The sequence below is a fragment of the Chanodichthys erythropterus genome, chromosome 17, assembly GCF_024489055.1.
Source record: "Chanodichthys erythropterus isolate Z2021 chromosome 17, ASM2448905v1, whole genome shotgun sequence".
NCBI classification, from domain to species: Eukaryota; Metazoa; Chordata; class Actinopteri; order Cypriniformes; family Xenocyprididae; genus Chanodichthys; species Chanodichthys erythropterus.
The window spans coordinates 4,415,001-4,435,483 of NC_090237.1; the positions used below are offsets into that span (position 1 = coordinate 4,415,001).

Here is a 20,483-nt window from a genome sequence, read left to right on the forward strand (position 1 = left end):
AAGGTAAGATAAAAAATGTGATGCTTGTAATGTAAATCAATGAGATCTTTGCATAAATGCATATAAATATTCACTCTATATCTGCAAATAATGTCTTAGTAATATATTTAAATGTTTTTTATGATTAAAGCTCTGTAGTTTTAAAACATTCAAATGCAATGCAATACAATTATGATTGAGATGAATGAATAAAAGCCTTTTTATTTGGTAAAAACTTCTTATAAACTATAAATCTGACAACAAAAGGCATGATTGTGGACAACAGGTTTGTCAAGTTTTTATCATGCTGATCATTTAGAGACCTTTTAGGAATGTGCATATTAAACATGATAGAGTAGACTTTATAGAGTTAAGTGGTTGCCCGACATGGCTTTTACATGTGTTTTGAGCTATATAGAGAGAAATATTACAGATGTTTCTTTTTTTTGTCTCATTCAGGCCATGGTGAACAGTCTTAGTCGGCTCCATCCGTCAGATATTTCCTATTATAAGCGTAGTCTAAGCTCTCACTGCAGATTCAGGAAGAACTACCCGATGATAGCGGATCTTAATGACCCGCTGGATTTGGCTGATAAAATGATTGAGGTCTGTGGGCTGGGAGAGGCTCTGTATCTCACCGTACGAAACCTCCAAAACATCGGAAAGGACGATATGGCCAAAATCCTGAAGAAGACCTGTAGAAGAGGTACAGCTGCTTTCACAAATCACCTGGTAGACGCTCAAGGAACAGTTCTCCCAAAAAAAACAAAAAAAACAACCCTCATTGTTACTCAAGCTTTTTTCATCACTTTAAAGCTTTAAGGTGTATTCAAATGTATATGAAATCATCAATAATGATCATGTAATTAATATTTGTGTTTTTATTTATTTATTTATTTATTAATTTATTGTATATCTGTTAGAGACGCACCAATGCATCAGCCGCCGATATTTAACAAACCGATGGTTTATTTATTAACTACGTGAAGGCACTGATCTGAGCAACTGACAAAATATCGTAATCGGCCAATAATAGCTTGATAAAATTAGTATCTGTATCTGCCCCAAAACATCCTATCAATGCATCCCTAATATCTGTGTGTGTATTTGTCAGCGTGAACGTAAAAAAATTTAACGCAAATAAATTACTGGAACACATAAAATTGTGTCATTAGCGTAATATACATCACGCAGTTAGATGATCTTTGGAGTCAGGAGTTTACCACATATTTCCCGAATGTATCGCAAATCGATTCTGAGCTTAGTTTGTAACAGCAGTTTTTTTTTTTTTTTTTTTTTTTGATTCCAATTTCTTTACACACACCACTTAAACCTAAAATAATCATTCATAAGGTTCGAAAAAGTTAAAGCATATTACAAGGGTGTTTGCAGTGGGCTGTATTTACATGAATCAATGTATTGTCCCAGCCCTAATATGCAAACTATGTTTCTCAGCTGAATAAAGCAAACCAGCATCTTGCTAGTAAAGTTTTAATGGATGAGGATTGCAATCAAGGTAAAGAAGATTGCAGGGATGTGCTGGAGTCTTAGAGTAAGAATGAGTGAGTCCGTTATATAGATGCTTAAACTGTGTATGTCTGCTCTTGATGCACTGATCGCATATTGCATTTTATATACACACACATTTCAGTACATTTACATTGTTTCCACATACATTCGATATAATGTTTTGATTTGTCGTGTATGTTGCTGTGTCTAGTAATTCTGAATGTATCAGTGTATTGTAGTAGGTATATGCAGGTATTTAGTCAGGTCAAGGTGGTTGGTTTAGATTTTTTTTTTTTTTTGGCTCTGTTCGGTATCACAACTTGACTTGTCTAAAATTTAAACGAGCTCTTTGTTGTGGCACTGTACACATACTATACAGAACAAAACTTTTTAGAATTCAGGGTAACATTGTTTTCCCAAGTGTACTTTGGTGTGCATAAATGTATTAATTATATGGACTCTTTATATAATTTAGTTATTTGGTGTCCTTTTGGGGTGTGATCAATCGTGATTAAAAGTTTTTTATCTATTGACAGCCCTAATTGTGAAATATTATTAGTTTAAAATATTTAATATATTTTAAAATTTAATTCCTGTGATCAAAGTTGAATTTTCAGCATCATTACTTCAGTCTTCAGTGTCACATGATATTCTTTAGAAATCGGTCTAATGTACATTTACATTATTATCAATGTTGAAAATCATTTTTTTGTAGAAACAATGATACATTATTTTTCAGTATTGAATCGAATGTTTTAAAGAATAATATTTATTTGAAATGAAATCTTGTGTAACATTATTTCTTTACTGTCACTTATGATCACAATGCATCTTTGCTGAATAAAAGTATTAATTTAAGTCTTACTGACCCAAAACTTTGACGGTAGTGTAAGGTTATTTCTGACTGTGTTGATTAAACAATATTGTTGAATACCCTCCCACCCACATCATGAACGTGACTGATCTCCAGTATATTTCTGTATGAATCTAAATAGCTATTTACAATGGCTATGTAATTAAAAAATATATATAGTAATTATCACAAAAAACGTTAGCCTGAGTCTCACCTTATGTAACTTGGTATGTTTTGCTAAAAGAAAAAGAAATCTGAATTTTTATCGGCATCTGACCAGTTTTACTAATTAATAAAAATAAAAAATCTAGCACACAGTTCTCCCAAACTGGGGATTTTTCAAAATTAGGTGTTAGATTCTTACGAACCACACCGTGAAAATAACTACAGAGTAACCAGAAAGAGAAAAAATGAATAACTTTTGACTGAACTGTTCCTTTTAATTTTTGAATATGGATAAATAGTTCAGTATAGAATGTGGTATAAAATAAAGTTTGCAATGTAAAAAAAGCATAATAAATTCCTTGTCCCCATCTTCAGTCTGTAACTTTGTCTTTTTGTTTCTTTCCAGCCTTGTTACAGTATGATCTGAAAATTGCCTACGACAGGCGCTATTACTCTCTTTACGAGGGCCGATGTCGTCCAGGTCAGCAGCGCTATATCAGTGACGTCTACGTCGAGCCTGTAACAGTCATCAAAGGCACCAGAGAGCCTATCAACCCTGAGAATGAGGTCCAACGGATACCGTATACGATCCAGGAAACTGTAATCAGGGCTGCCGACATCTTCTGCCCCCTTCCTAATGATACAAAACCAATCCGTACGGTCATGATGACGGGAATTCCTGCTTGTGGTCTAACTGTGGCCGTGAATAAGGTCATCATTGATTGGATGGAGGGTAAAACCAATCAGGATTTTCAGTTTGTGTTCCCACTTCCGGCAAAGGAGTTGCACCTTTCGAAAAGTGGAGATCTGAGCTTCCTAGAGACGCTCTCAAGCTATTTCGCCGAAGCTGAAGACATCGGATTCATTGAGAAGGAAGATTGCTTGAGTCTCTTCATTATCGATGCTTTAGAACTTTGCCGTCATAAACTGGACTTCGAAAACAATGAAATTGTAACAAGTGCCAGGAAGAAAGCACCACTAGATGCCCTTCTCACCAGCCTAATCAAAGGCACGTTGCTTCCTAATGCCCGAGTTTGGATCACAAGCCACGTCACAGCCGCCTACCGAATTCCTGCAAATTTGATCGACAGGTTTGTAGAGTTGAGAGGATTCACAGATGACAAAAAGGAAGAGTACTTTACCAAGAGAACCACCGAGCCAGAGCTCGGTAGGAAGGTTTTCAACCACATGAAACGCTCCAAAGCTCTTGAAATCATCTGCCACCTTCCTCTCTTCAGCTGGATGGTGGCGTTCATCTTCGAACGAGCATTTCGAGATCCTGACTACGGCAAACACCCACCTGGCATCACTGCGTTTTATTCTCAGTACATCGTCGTCCAAATGAACCGCTCGTTCGAGAAGTATCGCGGCTGTAGCGTGGAGGCGCAAAAGTGGAGGGATGAAGATAAGGCGTTTATAGAGATGATGGGGAAAATGGCATATCGGATGATTCTAGAGGGACGGGACTGGTTTAACGTGGAAGATTTGACCGCCGTTAACCTGACCTACGAAGATTTGCGCTCTCGGGATGAATTGACCACCGAAGTCAAGCGGGCGAGCGAAGACAATCGGACGTGGACCTTCAAGTTCGTCCACGTTACCATCCAGGAGTATATGGCTGCCATGTACGTATATGTGGCGTTTAGGAAACATGGGAAAAATGTGTTTATATCGAGCCAAATGTCTTGGCTACAAAGTTCAAACAAGGATCGCGCCGTGATCGAGATGTACCGTCCCGCCATCGACCGCATGCTGGCTTCTCCAAACGGACATTTGGACATGTTTGTCCGCTTTTTGATCGGATTGGTGACTCCAGGAACCGAGGATAACCTACGTGGATACCTGCTCAATCACTATCATCCCAAAGCCAAAGGCACGGAGGAAGTTGTCAAATACATCAACAAAAAGATGAAAGATAACATCCACCCTGACAGGCGCAGAAACCTGGAGCTGTGCCTGGTGGAACTGGAGGAAGGCAAAGAAGAGAAGAGAAGATGAGAAAAAATGGATAAATCTCTCGAACGGGACTGTGGAACACTAAACTAAAAGCGGCGTCCCCCACAAATCAATGCCTTAAAGGGATAGTTCACCCAAAAATATGTACAGCTTTTGGTCCCTGCTGCTTTGATTGACCGGGATAACAAATCGTTTTTGTTTCTGAGATAAAAAAGCATGGGTTTGAATGACATAATTGTGTGTATTTTATAAATTCAGATGATTAAAACTGGGTGAGCTGTTCCTTCTGTTTGGTGCTGAGCGGAGAACATTAGTTTGCTTGTTTGGGTCAGTATGATGATGCTTCTATTTACAGCTTATAGACAATGAAAATAGATGATGATAGCACTAAGTAATATCATTAAAGTGCATACAGTGCTTGCAAGGGGCTGAAGAGCTGGACGTGCAGTTTTCCTCAACCATCGCTGGTTTACAGAATCGCCAGTACCCAAAACAAACTCCAGTAAACATGTTATTCAGTGATCTGTTTGTGTGTAACATGCATAACTAGAATTATCCTGACTAGACAGTGTTCTGCTATTTTTATTCATGTTTCTGTTGTTTTTCAGTTTTTTTTTATATAAAATATTGATGGATTTTACTTGTGCTTCAGATTTACTCTTCCAAAAAAGATCATGTAGTTGCCGATAAGCTTTGAATATATGTTAAAATAGTTAAGTCTGCTAATATACACACTGACAATTGGATGGAATCGAGCTACAATAGTATTTAATTTGCCATTTCTTTTTCTTTTTTTTCTTTTTTTTTTTTTGAAAGAGTGTGCTTTCCAACCCAATTTTTTTATTCAAAGAGTTATTGATTTAGGTTGATTTATGTTCCATTATTACCATTGTGTCATTGAGTAACGTATAATAAACATGTCTCTTGTAGTGGTGTAATGGTTTTTCTTACTGTATTAAAGAAAGAAAAAAAATATATAAATATATATACACACACACACACTACCATTCAAAAATTTGGGGTCAGTAAGATTTTTTTTTTTAATGTTTTAAAAGAAGTATCTTCTGCTCACCAAGCCTGCATTTATTTGATTAAAAATACAAACAAAAACGGTAATATTGTGAAATATTATTCCAATTTAAAACAGCCTTTTTCTGTGTCAATATACAGTAAAGTGTAATTTATTCCTGTGATCAAAGCTGAATTTTCAGCATCATTACTTCAGTCTTCAGTGTCACATGATCCTTCAGAAATCATTCTAATATGATTTGATGCTCAGGAAACATGATTATCAATGTTGAAAACAGTTATTTACATTTATTTCATGATGCTATGATTTATAGCAAGTTCAAAAGAACAGCATTTGTCTGAAATCTAAATCTTTTGTAATATTAAACACTACCGTTCAAAAGTTTGGGGTCAGTAAGAATTTTAATTTTATTTTTGGTGGATAGAAATAAAATTAATACTTTTATTCATCAAGGATGAGTTAAACTGATCAAAAGTTACATTAAAGACAATTGTAATGTTAGAATATATTCTATTTTAAATAAATGCTGTTCTTTTGAACTTTCTATTCATCAAAGAATTTTGAATTTTTTTTACACTGTTTTCAACATTGATAATAATCAGAAATGTTTCTTGAGCATCAAATCATATTAGATTGATTTCTGAAGGATCATGTGACACAGTAATGATGCTGAAAATTCAGCTTTGATCACAGAAATAAATTACACTTTACTGTATATTGATAGAAAACAGCTGTTTTAAATTGGAATAATATTTCACAATATTACTGTTTTTGTTTGTATTTTTAATCAAATAAATGGAGGCTTGGTGAGCAGAAGATGCTTCTTTTAAAACATTAAAAAATCTTACTGACTCCAAACTTTTGAACGGTAGTGTGTATATATATATATACAGCCATGGAAAAAATTAAGAGACCACTCCAAGTTCAGAAATCAATGTTAGGTGGTCTCTTAATTTTTTCCATAGCTGTATATATATATATACACACACACACGCACACACACACACACACACACACTGCCCTCCAAACGTTTGAAAACGCCCTAGAAAAGTGGGGTTTTGGACAATATTGGCATGAATCCTTTTTAATTTGTGATATTCTTGCACTGATAAGGGACAACACAAACTACAAAAACATATTTTATAACATAAACAGTTTATATGGAGAAAAACCTTAAATTTTTGATTCATTGAAATATTCAGCATTAGCAGCTATCTGACCTAAACTGGGTTCTGATTGGTTCATTGTATTCTAAACTTAATTGGCAATCAATTGTTGAAGCTATTAAAGTGTGCTGACCCAAAAATCTTTTACAAACCTGGGCCAAGCTTAAACCAGTAACCAGCATCACAGCCAGCAAATGGGCGTGTCTGAATTTGACATGTATTGCCATTATTATGTAGTCAAAATGAAAATTATTATTGCTGGTCTTCAATGATAATGTCAAGTTACCAAAAAATAATAAGGATTTATGCTGATATTGCCCAAAACCACACTTTCCCAGGGGTGTTTTGAAACTTTTGGAGGGCAGTGTACATGATACATATGTATTTCTAATAAAAAAAATAACTTTAAATTACATACATTTTAGGCCTACATAAATTATGGTGCTAGCTAGGTGAGACTTGCACTGAAAGGGGAACCTGAACCAAATCGAGATAGCAGAATATCACAATGTTGGTTTTTCCGATCTTTGCCGATATCGCACGAGTCTCGGCCATGTGCCGGGTCGTGTCTCGCGGCAAACTCTCGAGGAAGTAATTGTTTCTCGTTGGACATGCATTATTTTCCTCTAGGGGGCGTGTGGCGGCCCAGAATGGTGAATCCTACATTCAACCGCATTCAAATCTCAAGACATATTTCTTTCTTTTATTGGAGGTACCTGTACAATAGAAAGCTTAAAAGTTTAAATGTATTGAATTCAAAGAATTGGTATCTGTGATAAAAATGGAAATCAATCACATGCATTTTTAAAAAATAAACTCCATTATCCAGTAATCACAGTCGACTGTGATTGGTCCATGCTGATAAGCGCTGAGAAAAGTAACATCTACCACGTGACAACACCTATTTCAGCAGCGCTCAGGACAATAATTTACACTGAATTCTCTCAGCAAGAAACCATATAAAAGCCATTCAACTGAAAATACACCGCAAATCGTCGTAATATAAAATATAATTAATATATCCACCACCTTTATCACATCTAATTCATTCTCACCGCCGTTCTACCCACTTATTTCCGTTTCTGCGCGCGGTCAGTGTCAGAAAAGTTCGCGAATTTTCCCGAACGCGTTGCGTGAGTTTCCGGCAGAGGAAAGATCCAGCGCGAGACACGGTACGCGAGAGCGCACGCCAGACTTCAAAGCCGAACATTCAGTGCAATAAAACACAAAACACAGTTATTACGGGTTGTGAATACTGAATCTGTGTCTTGAGCCGTTCGTTATGTCTGTTCTGTGTTATAATAAAGGCTGCGGGCAGCGATTTGATCCAGAAACCAATCCGGAGGGTGAGTGTTTGTTACACTAATCTATTTACGAAGTTTATTCATTATCTAAAGTGTTACTTTCTATTTTGTACACCGCGCTATCTATTATTTACCTTCATACTCTTACGTTTCATTGACCAAACGAGAGCATGCATGGCTCTGGTTTCTTGTATGTGTTGTTATGAACACAATGGAGTCAGAAATATATACAGTGTTATTAAAATAAATATATAAGCGTTCCTTTTGTAGCATTGGCTATCATGCATACATTTGTGTTATTGTGAACATACTAGAGCTCAATGAATTATGTACTGTCCTTATCAAGGGCTCTTGCATTATAAAACATTACCAAACATTATATAACGTATAAAAGATCATTAGTTTATGTAAATGGAAATGTCACATAACTTCAAATATTTACTAACATTGTTTTCCAAACATTACATACTTGAAGCATTAACTTTCAAATAATTTTATATTTTAATATGAATGATCTTTATTAATATTAAATAATAATTAAAATATATTAAACTGATACACTCCATGCTGGCATTGCTTGACAAACATTATGTTAGTTAATCTTATTTTAAGTGTTACCCAATTTTGTTTAATTATAATAAAGATCCTATTATGGGTGACGTGTAGCTATTTGATTAACATGCCTAAAATTAATAATTTTACAGAAAATCCTTGAAATTACTTGGATTTTTCACCCTCGTTCAGTTACTTTGATTAAAAAAAATAATGAAAATATTAATTTGATAAAAACAATAATATAAAAATACTATTGATAATAAAATACTACTGCTACTACTAATTATAATGTTCACAAATATTAAATAAATGATTGGATAAAATCATGTGTAACATGATAAAGTGTTTTAAGTAAAATAATTTAAATTATGGCAACTTTTGAAATCGTTCTAATATGTTATTGAATATGGCAATGTTAATATATGTGTTCTTGGCAGTTTAGATCTGCTACGCTTCTGCTGGTGTAGAGCAAGAATGGACTTGCTACTCTAAAACCCTGTTCACACCAAGAACAATAACTATAAAGATACCGATAACTATATTTGCATCCACACCAATGAACGTTAACTTGTCTGTTTATTCTAAGCTCACGCACTGCGGTTTCAAAGAGTGTTTTTGCTGTTCTTGTTGCATTTACATGGCTTTAACCAGCAGATGTCCTCAGCATGCAATGTTTTGAGTGACTAGCTAGTGTAATCGATCTAATCTAACAGTGAATTTACCTGACAAAGTCAGTATACTGGTAGTGGAATAAAAACAACGCCTAGTTTCACTGGAACTTCAAAGGAAGCAAAACAATGTTGTTGAAACTAGTGCTGGATACCTGAGGTAATTTTATAGGGCTGGGTATTGACACAATTTTCACGATTCGATTACTAGTACTAGTACATGGCAATGGAAAAAATCTCTCATCTAATGCTGTAAACTACACATGAGAGTCAGTTGGTACTACTATAATAATATTGAAGGTTAAATTAACTTATACAAACACTTAAATTACACTCAATTATGTTTTTATAATAAATAAAGTTTAGAATTACATAATCATATTTCTGCTCCAATTAGTTTTTTTTTTTTTTAATATAAACATTTTAATTGTGGCTGTCATAACTGATTTATTCAAACATGCATTAAATATTGAAGAACATTAAAAATTATAATGAATATGTAACTGTGCATAGCTATATTTATCAGAATGTTGCTTTCTAGAGTTCATTTTCTAGCTGACTAATGAGTTTATGGTCACTGAATATGTTTTTCTGAGGTAAATGTGACGTTACGTGACATTGTTCACAAGCTGTTTTATTGACAACTTTCCGAGGTTCAAACACTGATTAAGCGATTACACAAGACATGATACAGATTTCGGTAAGTTGTACTGTATATTTTAACATACCTTCAGATGTTCATGCATGTTTATTTCGCTGTAACTGATATTAAAGCGGAGGAGAGGATGATCACATGCTTCTCTTTAACTGAGGCGCTAAAGCGATCCGTCACGCCACATTAAACAGCACCAAAACTGTATTTATTTTCTGAATCTCATAATAAGATGGATGTCATTTGAAATCTGAGACTGTGCTTCATATCAAAACTAACAAAGCACAAAGATTATTGCGATTTATTGGATGGGAGGCACTACATATTCTGCTCATTCATCAACTGAAAACAGACTAGACTAATCAATTCTTGGAATTTAAGAATCGATATCGGTTCGTAAAAATGAGAATCAATTAAATTTGAGAAATCAATATTTTTATATCCAGCCCTATAATTTTATGTTACACTGTTTGCTAGCCTGGCATAGTGATCTCATTGTTAACGCTTTTCACCATTTATTCCGAAGGTATAGCCGATTATTTTCCATATATCCATTTTCTTTAAAGTATCCTTGAAAAGGGGGTTTGACTTGACAGTCAAACTTTTCCGCAATGTTGTCTGCCATTTTAAATGCGCAAGCCCTTAAATTAGAACGGATTCTGATTGGTTGTCATTGTTTTATCGTTCAACAACAGGAAAAAAAATCATTCTTAAAGTGATCCCAACGATTTAATTTCTCTATATCGTTATCGTTTAAGCTGTGGTGTGGACAGTGCTATTCTTTTATATTTAGAACGATTTTCAAAACTATATTGTTATCTTTATAGTTATCGTTCTTGGTGTGAACGGGCCTTAATAGATACTCAGACACACTGCGGTGAGCATGTAAGATATGCTGCTGCTCCATAAATAATATACATACAATAAATAGACATGCATAAATCCTGTAGCAGATCTAGGCAGGTGGAGCTGGGGAGGTGGAGGGTTTCAGAGGAAATCCGATAATGTGCTGCAGGACTAGAATACATCAAGCAATGAACCAGACTGTTTAAATATTGAGCAAACAATCTCATTGGCTGCAGGATCAGCAGAGGCCAATCAGCTTTTGCTTGCAGATTGCATGTAAAGGACCATCAGCATGTGCCATCTAGATCTGAATAGGGCTGCACGATTAATCGCATGCTATTCTCACGCGCATTTCGTCAGTAAAGCTGGTTCCCTGATTACCGCTAAATCGCCATCACCTGTTTTTAAACGGAGCGCCTTTTAATAGACAGAGCCGTAGATCACTGACAAGCCACGCAATATCGCGTTCATTATCGCAGGCGATTCATCTGCGATATGAACGCGATATTGCGTGGCTTTTCAGTGATCTACGGCTCTGTCTATTAAATGCCGCTTCATTTGAAAGCAGGTGATGGCGATTTAGCGGTAATCAGGGAACCGGCTTTACTGACGGAATGCGCGTGAGAATAGCATGCGATTAATCGTGCAGCCCTAGATCTGAACTAGATATATTTTGCAGATGCGTGTACATACCATCCTGGAGTTCCTGTGTTCCATGATGCTCTGAAGGTGAGTGACGATCATAGATAAAAAAGTATTTATTCTTTCAGTTATATATATATATATATATATATATATATATATATATATATATATATATAATATAATATGTTCATATTTAAGTATAGCTGTTACAAAAATGTGTAATTACAGACTGTTCCTTTGCCTAATTGCAAATAAAGTGCACATTGCTTTTATTTTGTACTATTCACCGGTACTAATTGGTATCAATGTTCTGAGAAAATGCTTGTATTGTTCTGGTTGCAATAATGCATGTTTTTCCTTTAAAAGGTATTCCAACGAATCCGTCTTTGTTTATCTCTTGCTTTCTTCAGGGTTGGTCATGTTGTAAGAGACGGACAACAGACTTCTCAGATTTTCTCAGTATTGCGGTAAGTAGAGCTGCACGATTCTGGATAAAATGTCAATAGCAATTTTTTTAGTGTCAAATAGAGATCACGATTCTGAATCTACAACCAAACAAAATAACAAGTAATTTACTAGAGGTTCTGACAAAATATTAATTGGTGGAAAAGTGTTTAATTAATTTGAATGAATTATTAAATAAAATGGTTTTGAATGAGTTCAATGACTTATTAATAAATACTAGTTTCATTACTGGATGAATCAGTGTTTTCGTACTTTTGAAAAGATTCAATGACAAATACATTTTTTATCAGTCACTTGTCGCCACCTAGTGGCATAAGATGTAATCAATACAACTGTTATTTGAAGCACCAAGTTAGTTTCAAAAGGCGGTTTGCTCTATTTTGATCACTATCGTAGACATCAGTGTTTATATCTTACTTTAAACTTTTATCTCAATACTTCTGTGATCATTTGAATATTTGTAACACAGAAATAACCACTCTGTAGTTCTAAACTGCTCTTTCTGGCTCAGCGTTGACATCATTCTCAGATTTCACCCGTGTTTCATGTTTAGCAGAACATGTTATACTATGAAATCCGTTTTTTTTTTTTTTTCCAAATTCCATTCTATTTTTTCCCAAATTCATTTTTTTCCCCATTTTATTTATTTTTTTGACTCCATTTTAATGGTTAAATTAAATTTTAGTAATCAAAAAGCATGTCTAATTAATTGAAATAATGAATCTTGTCCAATTTACCAACAATTTAATAAAAGTTTAACAAAAAATTACATTTTTTAGGGCCCTATGATAAACGTTTTATTCTTTCCCCTCAAATTTTATTTTTACCAAATTCTGTTTTCTGGATTCCATTTTAATGGTTTAATTCCATTTTATTAATCAATAATTAAAAAAAAAAAAAAAAAAAATATATATATATTTTTTTTTTTATGATTTTTTTTTTTTCCAGAAGTTCTGTTGTGTATTTAATTTTGTCTGGCAATCAAATGAACGCATACCATTTAATTTCTTTTAATCATAAAATTTAACTTTTTTTCTCAAACAATGTGCTGCACAACAGAGCTTTACTGTGGAAGAAACACTGAGATTATTGTTTAAAATATATTTTAATAATTTATTATAAAATTAATTTATCTAAATTCTACTGTACAACAGTAATATGTTTCTGTCAAGTTAAATCGAACTTTTATTTTGACGGTTTGCCTAGAGCTTTGAGATTCTCTGTGTTTATGATGGTAGTTTTCTCAAACGAACATTCTGTGACATTCCGCGTTATATAGTAAATTCCGTTTTTATGAATGGATTCCGTGATCGCGGAAATTATAGGGCCCTATTGATGGTGTCTAAAAACCACATGTATCAGAACCATGCAAAATTCCTTTATATCGTCAGTATCGCTGAATTTTTTCACTGAAATAATGCAATAGAATCTTAACGCATGCAAATGTTGAAATGCATATCTCATGTTTTATTGTGTGGTTTTTGTCAGGGCTGCACTAAAGGTCCTCATAACAAAGAGAAGCCGCTTGAACCAGTGAAACCGGACGTGAAGGTTTCAGGAGAGAAGAAAGAGCTGGAAGATCTGAAACCAAAGTTTAATGAGTATGTCATCCAGGCCCCCAAACCACTGGAGTTCATCCAGAGACCCAGGTAACTCCTCCTCATCTTCATCATTGTCATTACCTTAAATTCATCTAAATTGACAGAGTTATTGAACTGAACTGAATCAATAATGAACTGAATTGAGCTGATTAACAGCACTATTATCTTCTGTAGAGCTGCTTTACAGCTGAAATTAAATTCATTTCATAATTGAACTTTGCAGTTTTTTACTTTTTCTTCTTTACTACCATGAAACTGCTTTGAAACCATCTGTATAGTAAAAATCACTTGATAAATAAATGAATGTGACGACGTTTCAGTGCTGATGAGCCGTTGGTGGAGCTGCAGAGGAAAGTCGCCCCGTCTCTGAACCAGGCGCTCGAGAAGCTCAGACTCGCAGACGCCAGTCAGATTGAAGAAAAAGGTGAAGTTACACCATAATAAGCATTACGCCATATTTTATTTAGTTACATCACTGTCTCATGCAAAACCTGAAATGTGCACCTTTGTGACTTCCAGATGAGGAAGGAAGTGAGGTCAAAATTGGGACTGCATGTAAAAACGGAGGCTGCTTGAAGGTTAGAAAAACATTTGTTCTGTAGTCATTGTACACTAAAATACACTTAACAAGAAGCTCCTGTTAGTTAAAGAGGAAATATTATGATTTTTACAAGTTAGTTCATGTCAGCTCAAGTCTATTAAATAATTATACTTATCTAAGATTAATAAATGCTTTTTCATTGTTAATTCATATTTGCTAATATAGTTAACTAAGGTTAACCTGTATTGTATTGCCCATTTTTTTTAAATGAAATATGTTATTATGTCATTATAATTCTCAGACATACAACAGACCAAAGGCTGATGAAGAAACATGTTTATATCATCCTGGAGTGCCCATTTTCCACGAGGGGTGAGGAGAATTAATAAATGATGTTGAAAAGTGACTATTTCATCTTTTTTCATGGTATTTTATGAGCATGCATCATTTCAGGATGAAGTACTGGAGCTGCTGTAAGAGGAAGACGTCTGATTTTAACTCCTTCCTGTCTCAGGAGGGCTGTAGTAAAGGCTCACACCAGTGGAGGAAAGACACGGTGAGCTGAGCTGCGGCTTCACATTCATCAGGTCAGACATGATATAATATGATTCTCAAATGCATGATGTTTCTGTCACTGCAGGGTAAGAAAGTGGCTCCATGTCGATTTGATTGGCACCAGACAGGAAGTCAGGTGACCATGTCTATCTATGCAAAGAACTCTAATCCTGAGCTGTGTTCCGTGGAAGCCAACAGTATCTCGGTGAGCGAGTTTGGCTGTTTAAAGTGATGTACTGTACAGTATGTGTGTTTTTAGTGCAGCAGACCGCTGTTGTTTTGCCGTTTTGATGTTATTTATTAATTGTCTGTCATTGTGTTGTCTGATGAATGATTTTTTTCGGCAGCTGAAAATCCATCTGATCTTTGAGGGAGAAAAAGAGTTTGAGCTGAATATGAGCCTGTGGGGGGTGAGTATCAATAACCATCATTTAGCTGCCAGATTTTTGTGTCATTGAGATGCCATTATTGTTTAATTATTTAATATTTTGACTTAGCTTTTATTTTTATATTTTCCATTTTAATTCTAATTTTAGTAAAGGGTTTAGAAATTTAAATTGTTATTTTTTTATTAGTTTTATATATTTTTTTAATTAGTTTAATTTAAATTGTAGTTTTAGTAATTTTAGTACTTTAAATTAAACTAAAATGTAAACAGCTGAAATACAACATGTTTTAAAAATATTTTATATTATTTTAGTTAATGTTTATTTTATTTCCAGAAGCAAATGCTTTTATGGTTTTGAATTTAGTTTTAGTTAACTATAATAAGAGTAACACAATTGTTTCAGATAATCTGACTACATTTTTTTACACTTGTATTGAAACATTTGAATTTGTTTATGATCTTTAAAAACTTTTGATCTAAAAACTATGGAAGAGGATTAGGGCCAAGCAATAATAAAAAAATAAAACCATCTAAAAACTTGTTAAATTTCGAGAAAAAAGTCGAGATAAAATGTTGAGAATAAAGTCATAATTTAATGAGTTTATCCTCAACATTTTATCTAGTTAAATTTTTCTCGAAATTTAACGACATTTTTCTCATAATTTAACGAATTTGTTCTCTTAATTTAACACATTTTTTCTCTGAATTTAATGACTTTATTCTCAACATTTCATCTTGACTTTTTTCTCAAAATGTAATGTTTTTTTTCTCGTAATTTTACGAGTTTTTTCTAATAATTTAATGAGTTTATTCTCAACATTTTATCTTGACTTTTTTCTCGAAATTTAACATTTTTCTCATAATTTAACGAATTTGTTCTCGTAATTTAACAACTTTTTTCTCGTAATTTAATGACTTTATTCTCAACATTTCATCTCGACTTTTTTCTCGAAATGTAATTTTTTTCTTGTAATTTAATGAGTTTATTCTCAACATTTTATTTAGACTTTTTTTCTCGAAATTTAACACGTTTTTTCTTGTCATTTAATGTTTATTCTCAACATTTTATTTAGACTTTTTTTCTCTAAATTTCACGATTTTTTTTCTCAAAATTTAACAACTTTAATCTTGAGATGGTTTTATTTTTTTATTATTGCTTGGCCCTAATCCTCTTCCATAAAAAAACCTCTGCTTAAGCACATGAAATTACTTTTTAGGAAATAAAGCTGAAATAAAATATAAATATTAGATGAAAAAACTTACTAAAAGAAATAAACTTACTGAAAGAAATCTTAAGCTGAAATGAAAATAATTTAAAGCTTTAATTAAATAAAATATGATTAATAAAAATGACTTGCACAACAAAAGCTAAAATTAATATGAAAGCTGAAAATATAAAAATAAAAGAATTCAAAATTATAAATACTATAATACTACATAAATAATACTAAAACAACAATGGTATACAAATATATAAATCGTGCCTACATACAAACTTGTTTTTTCAAATGTCACATTTTAGTTACATTTTTTAAAATGATTTAATGAATAGGAAAATTAAATATAATTGACTTATAACATATATAACATTTGTTTAACTATGTAATTCTCATACTTCTATTTATTTATGCCATATTTGATTTGATTACTAAAGTGTGAAGGAGAAATAAGATCTACTCTTTGAAGTCAATGATTTATCATGTGAATTTCTGACATTAGAGCACAAATATGAAAAAAGCACAATAGCGCCACCTGTTGATTTTGCAGTGTATTTTGGTCATTTTGTTTATATATGATTGTGTGGCTTGATAGGTGATTGACATCAGTAAGAGCGTTGTTAACATGATGGCCTCCAAAGTGGAGGTAGTCATGAAGAAGGCAGAGCCTATTACCTGGGCGCGGCTAGACCTGCCCCCTCCAATGCCTCAACCGACCAATGAGAAGAAAGAGAATCAAGATGAAGAGAAAATGATTGCCTAACAACCGTGATTAACTCCCTCCGACACGCTCAGGCTCTCTCAGACAGCAGTGGTCAACTAAATCTGCAGGTCTGTGTCACAGGACACTCTTGATTTCTCAACTTTGTAATCTGGGAAATCTGAGTAAGATTATTTATTTATTTTATTGGAGGATGAGCAAACAGCAGACTGTTCTTGTATTACATTTTAATTAGACAATATTTAATTTGACGTGAATGAAAATGAAGCTGTGAGGGACAGAAGTACATTTAAACAATCTTATTATATTAATATTATAAAATAATATTAAATATAGTAAATATCAAACAAATGCATACAGCATACATACTGCTGTAACTTCTTTTATTTTTATATGAAATCACAACAGTCAACTAGTAATTACAAATTTTACAAGTTGGTTTTATTATTCAGGAAATGGTATTTATGGTAATTCTAACTTGACATCAATGCAGCACAATTTTTTTTTCTTGTATATTTTTTGTCCACTTAATTTTTGGAAATGCTCATTTCATTGGTGAACAATGTCTCTCACAGCCTTGTTTTCATTGCTGTCAGATTCAATATGGTGTCTAAAGTCTTTCTAAAATGGTTTCACTGAATTATAAAATTTTGATAGCTTTCCTACTGTAGAGGTTTAAGCCAGGTACAATTAATGTGCTTCAAAATATAAAACAAAATAAATAAAACATTCTTAACATCAAAATGAATAGACACGTCTGTATTTTGGTTCTGTCAACTTTTATACAAGCAAATATACTTGTTGTTGCCTTTTTGTTATTCTATCATTCCACGTTGTTTTCTGATGAATCACAGTCTTTATTTTCATGCACTTTCGCCTTCCTGAACAACTGTCTTAGCCGAGCTTAATTTGTTAAGTCAACCCAGCTTGGATTAAGTTTGCTCCTGTCATGGATTGGGAACATTCTTGTGTGTCGACGGGAGAACAAAACATCTTCAGACTTACTTGGGTTTGGCATTCTAGAAATAAACTGCAGTAAATCACTGAAAACTAGAATGAAATATAAGTGTGTTTACCTACATCTGATGGATCTACTGTTTATGAGACTATCCTGTTACTGTAAACATTAAATTATTGTACTGTACTCTCAAACTTGTCCTTCTGTCTGATCATTCAGTCTAACTTCAGGTGATTTTACTTGCTAAATCAAATGCTCAAATGGCATGGATTCTCTTGAAATGTATTTTTGTAAAACATCTAGTGCTTTATCAGGAAGAATTTCTCTGGAACTTGTTCATAAAATCATCCCATTGTCACATGAATGTTTTATGAACAATTTTTACATTCATTTTACACTGATTGTGTCAGTTTATACCATGACCCAACCAGCCACAACACGTTAATCATATTTTTTTCCCATGGTTCTTACACAGTGAGTTCCTAATATTTATCAAATTCACACTGGTTATTTGGTGCCGGTGGCCTAGTGGGCAGCATGTCAACATACTGTATATCACCTTTGTTCAAATTTCCGAGTTGAGTACTTTTCCTGATCCCATCCCTTATTCTCTCTCCCACTTCCCTTTCTCTTTACATCATGTCCTATCATATTAAGAGGCAAAAATGCCTAAATTAAAACTTTACACTGGTGCTCTCTAAGCTTCATTAACACACAGATTAGAATCATCATATTTTTAGTCACTATATCGACATCTCTGATCATATGGGTGGGTGAACGGATTCTGACAGCTGGATTGTTTGCCGTCAAATTCTGTTCCCCCCATATTTTTTACACGAGGTTCTAATATTTATCAAACTTATGCTGGTTAAGCTCCATCCACACACAGAATAGAATCAGCATCTTTTAAGCCACTACATCAACATCATAATGGGGGTGGGGGAACGGATTCCGGCAGCTGGATTGTTTGCCGTCGAATTGTGTTCACCCCATGGTTCTGTGATGGAATTTTTGAACTAATTAATAATGAACTAACATTTCTTTTCTTTACAGGCCTAATAATAATCTAACATTGAAATAGAGAAATAGTCACTAGGACTGAGTGTTGTGATTCAGAAAAAAAATCTGCTGTGCTGGCTAGACAGCATCCTTTTGAGGATAAAAAATAGTCTTTGAGGAATTGTTTTAACCTATTGAGTAATCTGAAAAGATTAACCCTGAGACATTTTTTTGATGATCTTGTGATTCAGTTGTTCTAAATCTAAATTTATGCGGGACAGAGGAACTGAGATGTTTTTCTTAAATCTAACCAATCGTATTAAGACCGATGATAATGAGTAATAGATCATGCCATACTGACTGTGAAGTGTAGCTGAAATCCTATAAAACCTTTTATATTCCTTTGTTCGGAGAGAGATTCTCTGGAATTGATGAGAACTCTCCCGGCCGTGATTAAAGCATATTCTGAGGCATAGTCTGGAGTCTGTTTGGTTTTTTAGGCTGCAGCCAACTAAGCACTAGAGATCTTACTTCTATACTATAGTGATAGTGTTTAGTGGAGGTGAGGAGCACTAAAGAGCTTAGTATCAGGTGATAGTGCCCCAAAACAGGCCGAGACGTCGGCCTACTCGAACAGGTATTGAAGTACACTTAGTAGAGTATAAATTTATATGTTATTGAGTGTCGATTAGGAGACGCTCCGCATGGGTGTCTGGGACACCTGGTTTAACTTAAGTCAGGTGCGTAGGGAAAAATCTACCACAGTTCTCACACTGGTTGGTTGGTGCCGGTGGCCTAGTGGGCAGCATGTTGACATATGACACCTTTGTGCTTTAGTTGACCTGAGTTCAAGTCCCTGCTTGAAGACTTTTCCTGATCCCATCCCTTTCTCTCTCCCACTTCCCTTTCTGTCTACATCATATCCTGTCATATTTAAAAAAATAAAATAAAATCCAAAATTAAATCTTTAAACTGATGCTGGCCATGTTCCATTAACACACAGAATAGAAACGTCATACTTTAAATCACTATATCAACATCTCTCTTCATATGGTTGTGTTTTTTTTATACAAGGAGGTTCTAATATTTATCAAACTTATGCTGGTTAATCTCCCCATCCACACACAGAATAGAATCAGCATTGTTTAAGCCACTACATCGACATCTCTAATCATATGGGTGGGGGAACGGAATTCTTACACAGTGAGTCTCTAATATTTATCAAACTCACACTGGTTGGTGCCAGTGGCCTAGTGGGCAGCATGTTGACATATAACACCTTTATGCTTTGGATGACCCGAGTTCAAGTCCCTGCTTGAGGACTTTTCCTTATCCCGTCCCTTTCTCTCTCTTCAACTTTCCTTTTTGTCTACATCATGTCCTGTCATATTTTTTTTTTTTAAAAATCCAAAATTTAATCTAAACTGTTGCTGACCATGCTCCATTAACACACAGATTAGAATCATCATATTTTAAGTCACTTCATCAACATCTTTCATCATATGGATGGGGGAACGGATTCTGACAGCTGGATTGTTTGCCGTCAAATTCTGTTCCCCTCATGTTTTTTACACAAGGTTCTAATATTTATCAAACTTATGCTGGTTAATCTCCCCATCCACACACACAGAATAGAATCACCATCTTTCAAGCCACTACATCATCATCAACGTCATAATGGGGGTGGGGGAACGGATTCCGACAGCTGGA

At 34.2% G+C, this 20,483-nt stretch overlaps 2 protein-coding genes across 3 annotated transcripts in view; both read left to right on the top strand.

Moving 5' to 3' along the window:
• The window catches only part of nlrc3l (NLR family, CARD domain containing 3-like), a 10,874-nt gene extending 5,492 nt beyond the window's left edge, over positions 1-5,382 (top strand). For both annotated transcript variants that reach the window (XM_067364559.1, XM_067364558.1), the window contains exons 6-7: positions 439-685; positions 2,913-5,382. In XM_067364559.1, the coding sequence (XP_067220660.1) occupies positions 439-685; positions 2,913-4,504 (1,839 nt within the window). In that variant the 3' untranslated portion in view covers positions 4,505-5,382. The remainder of the gene's footprint in view (positions 1-438; positions 686-2,912) is intronic.
• Positions 5,383-7,814: 2,432 nt separating this feature from the next.
• On the top strand, positions 7,815-17,952 carry chordc1a (cysteine and histidine-rich domain (CHORD) containing 1a). Its single transcript, XM_067364615.1, has 11 exons — positions 7,815-8,004; positions 11,363-11,412; positions 11,739-11,795; positions 13,282-13,442; positions 13,715-13,818; positions 13,914-13,972; positions 14,237-14,307; positions 14,389-14,491; positions 14,576-14,695; positions 14,838-14,900; positions 16,691-17,952. The coding sequence occupies exons 1-11, from the start codon at positions 7,941-7,943 to the stop codon at positions 16,856-16,858; spliced, it is 1,020 nt and encodes a 339-aa protein (XP_067220716.1). The 5' UTR covers positions 7,815-7,940; the 3' UTR covers positions 16,859-17,952.
• The last annotated feature ends 2,531 nt before the right edge of the window (positions 17,953-20,483 follow it).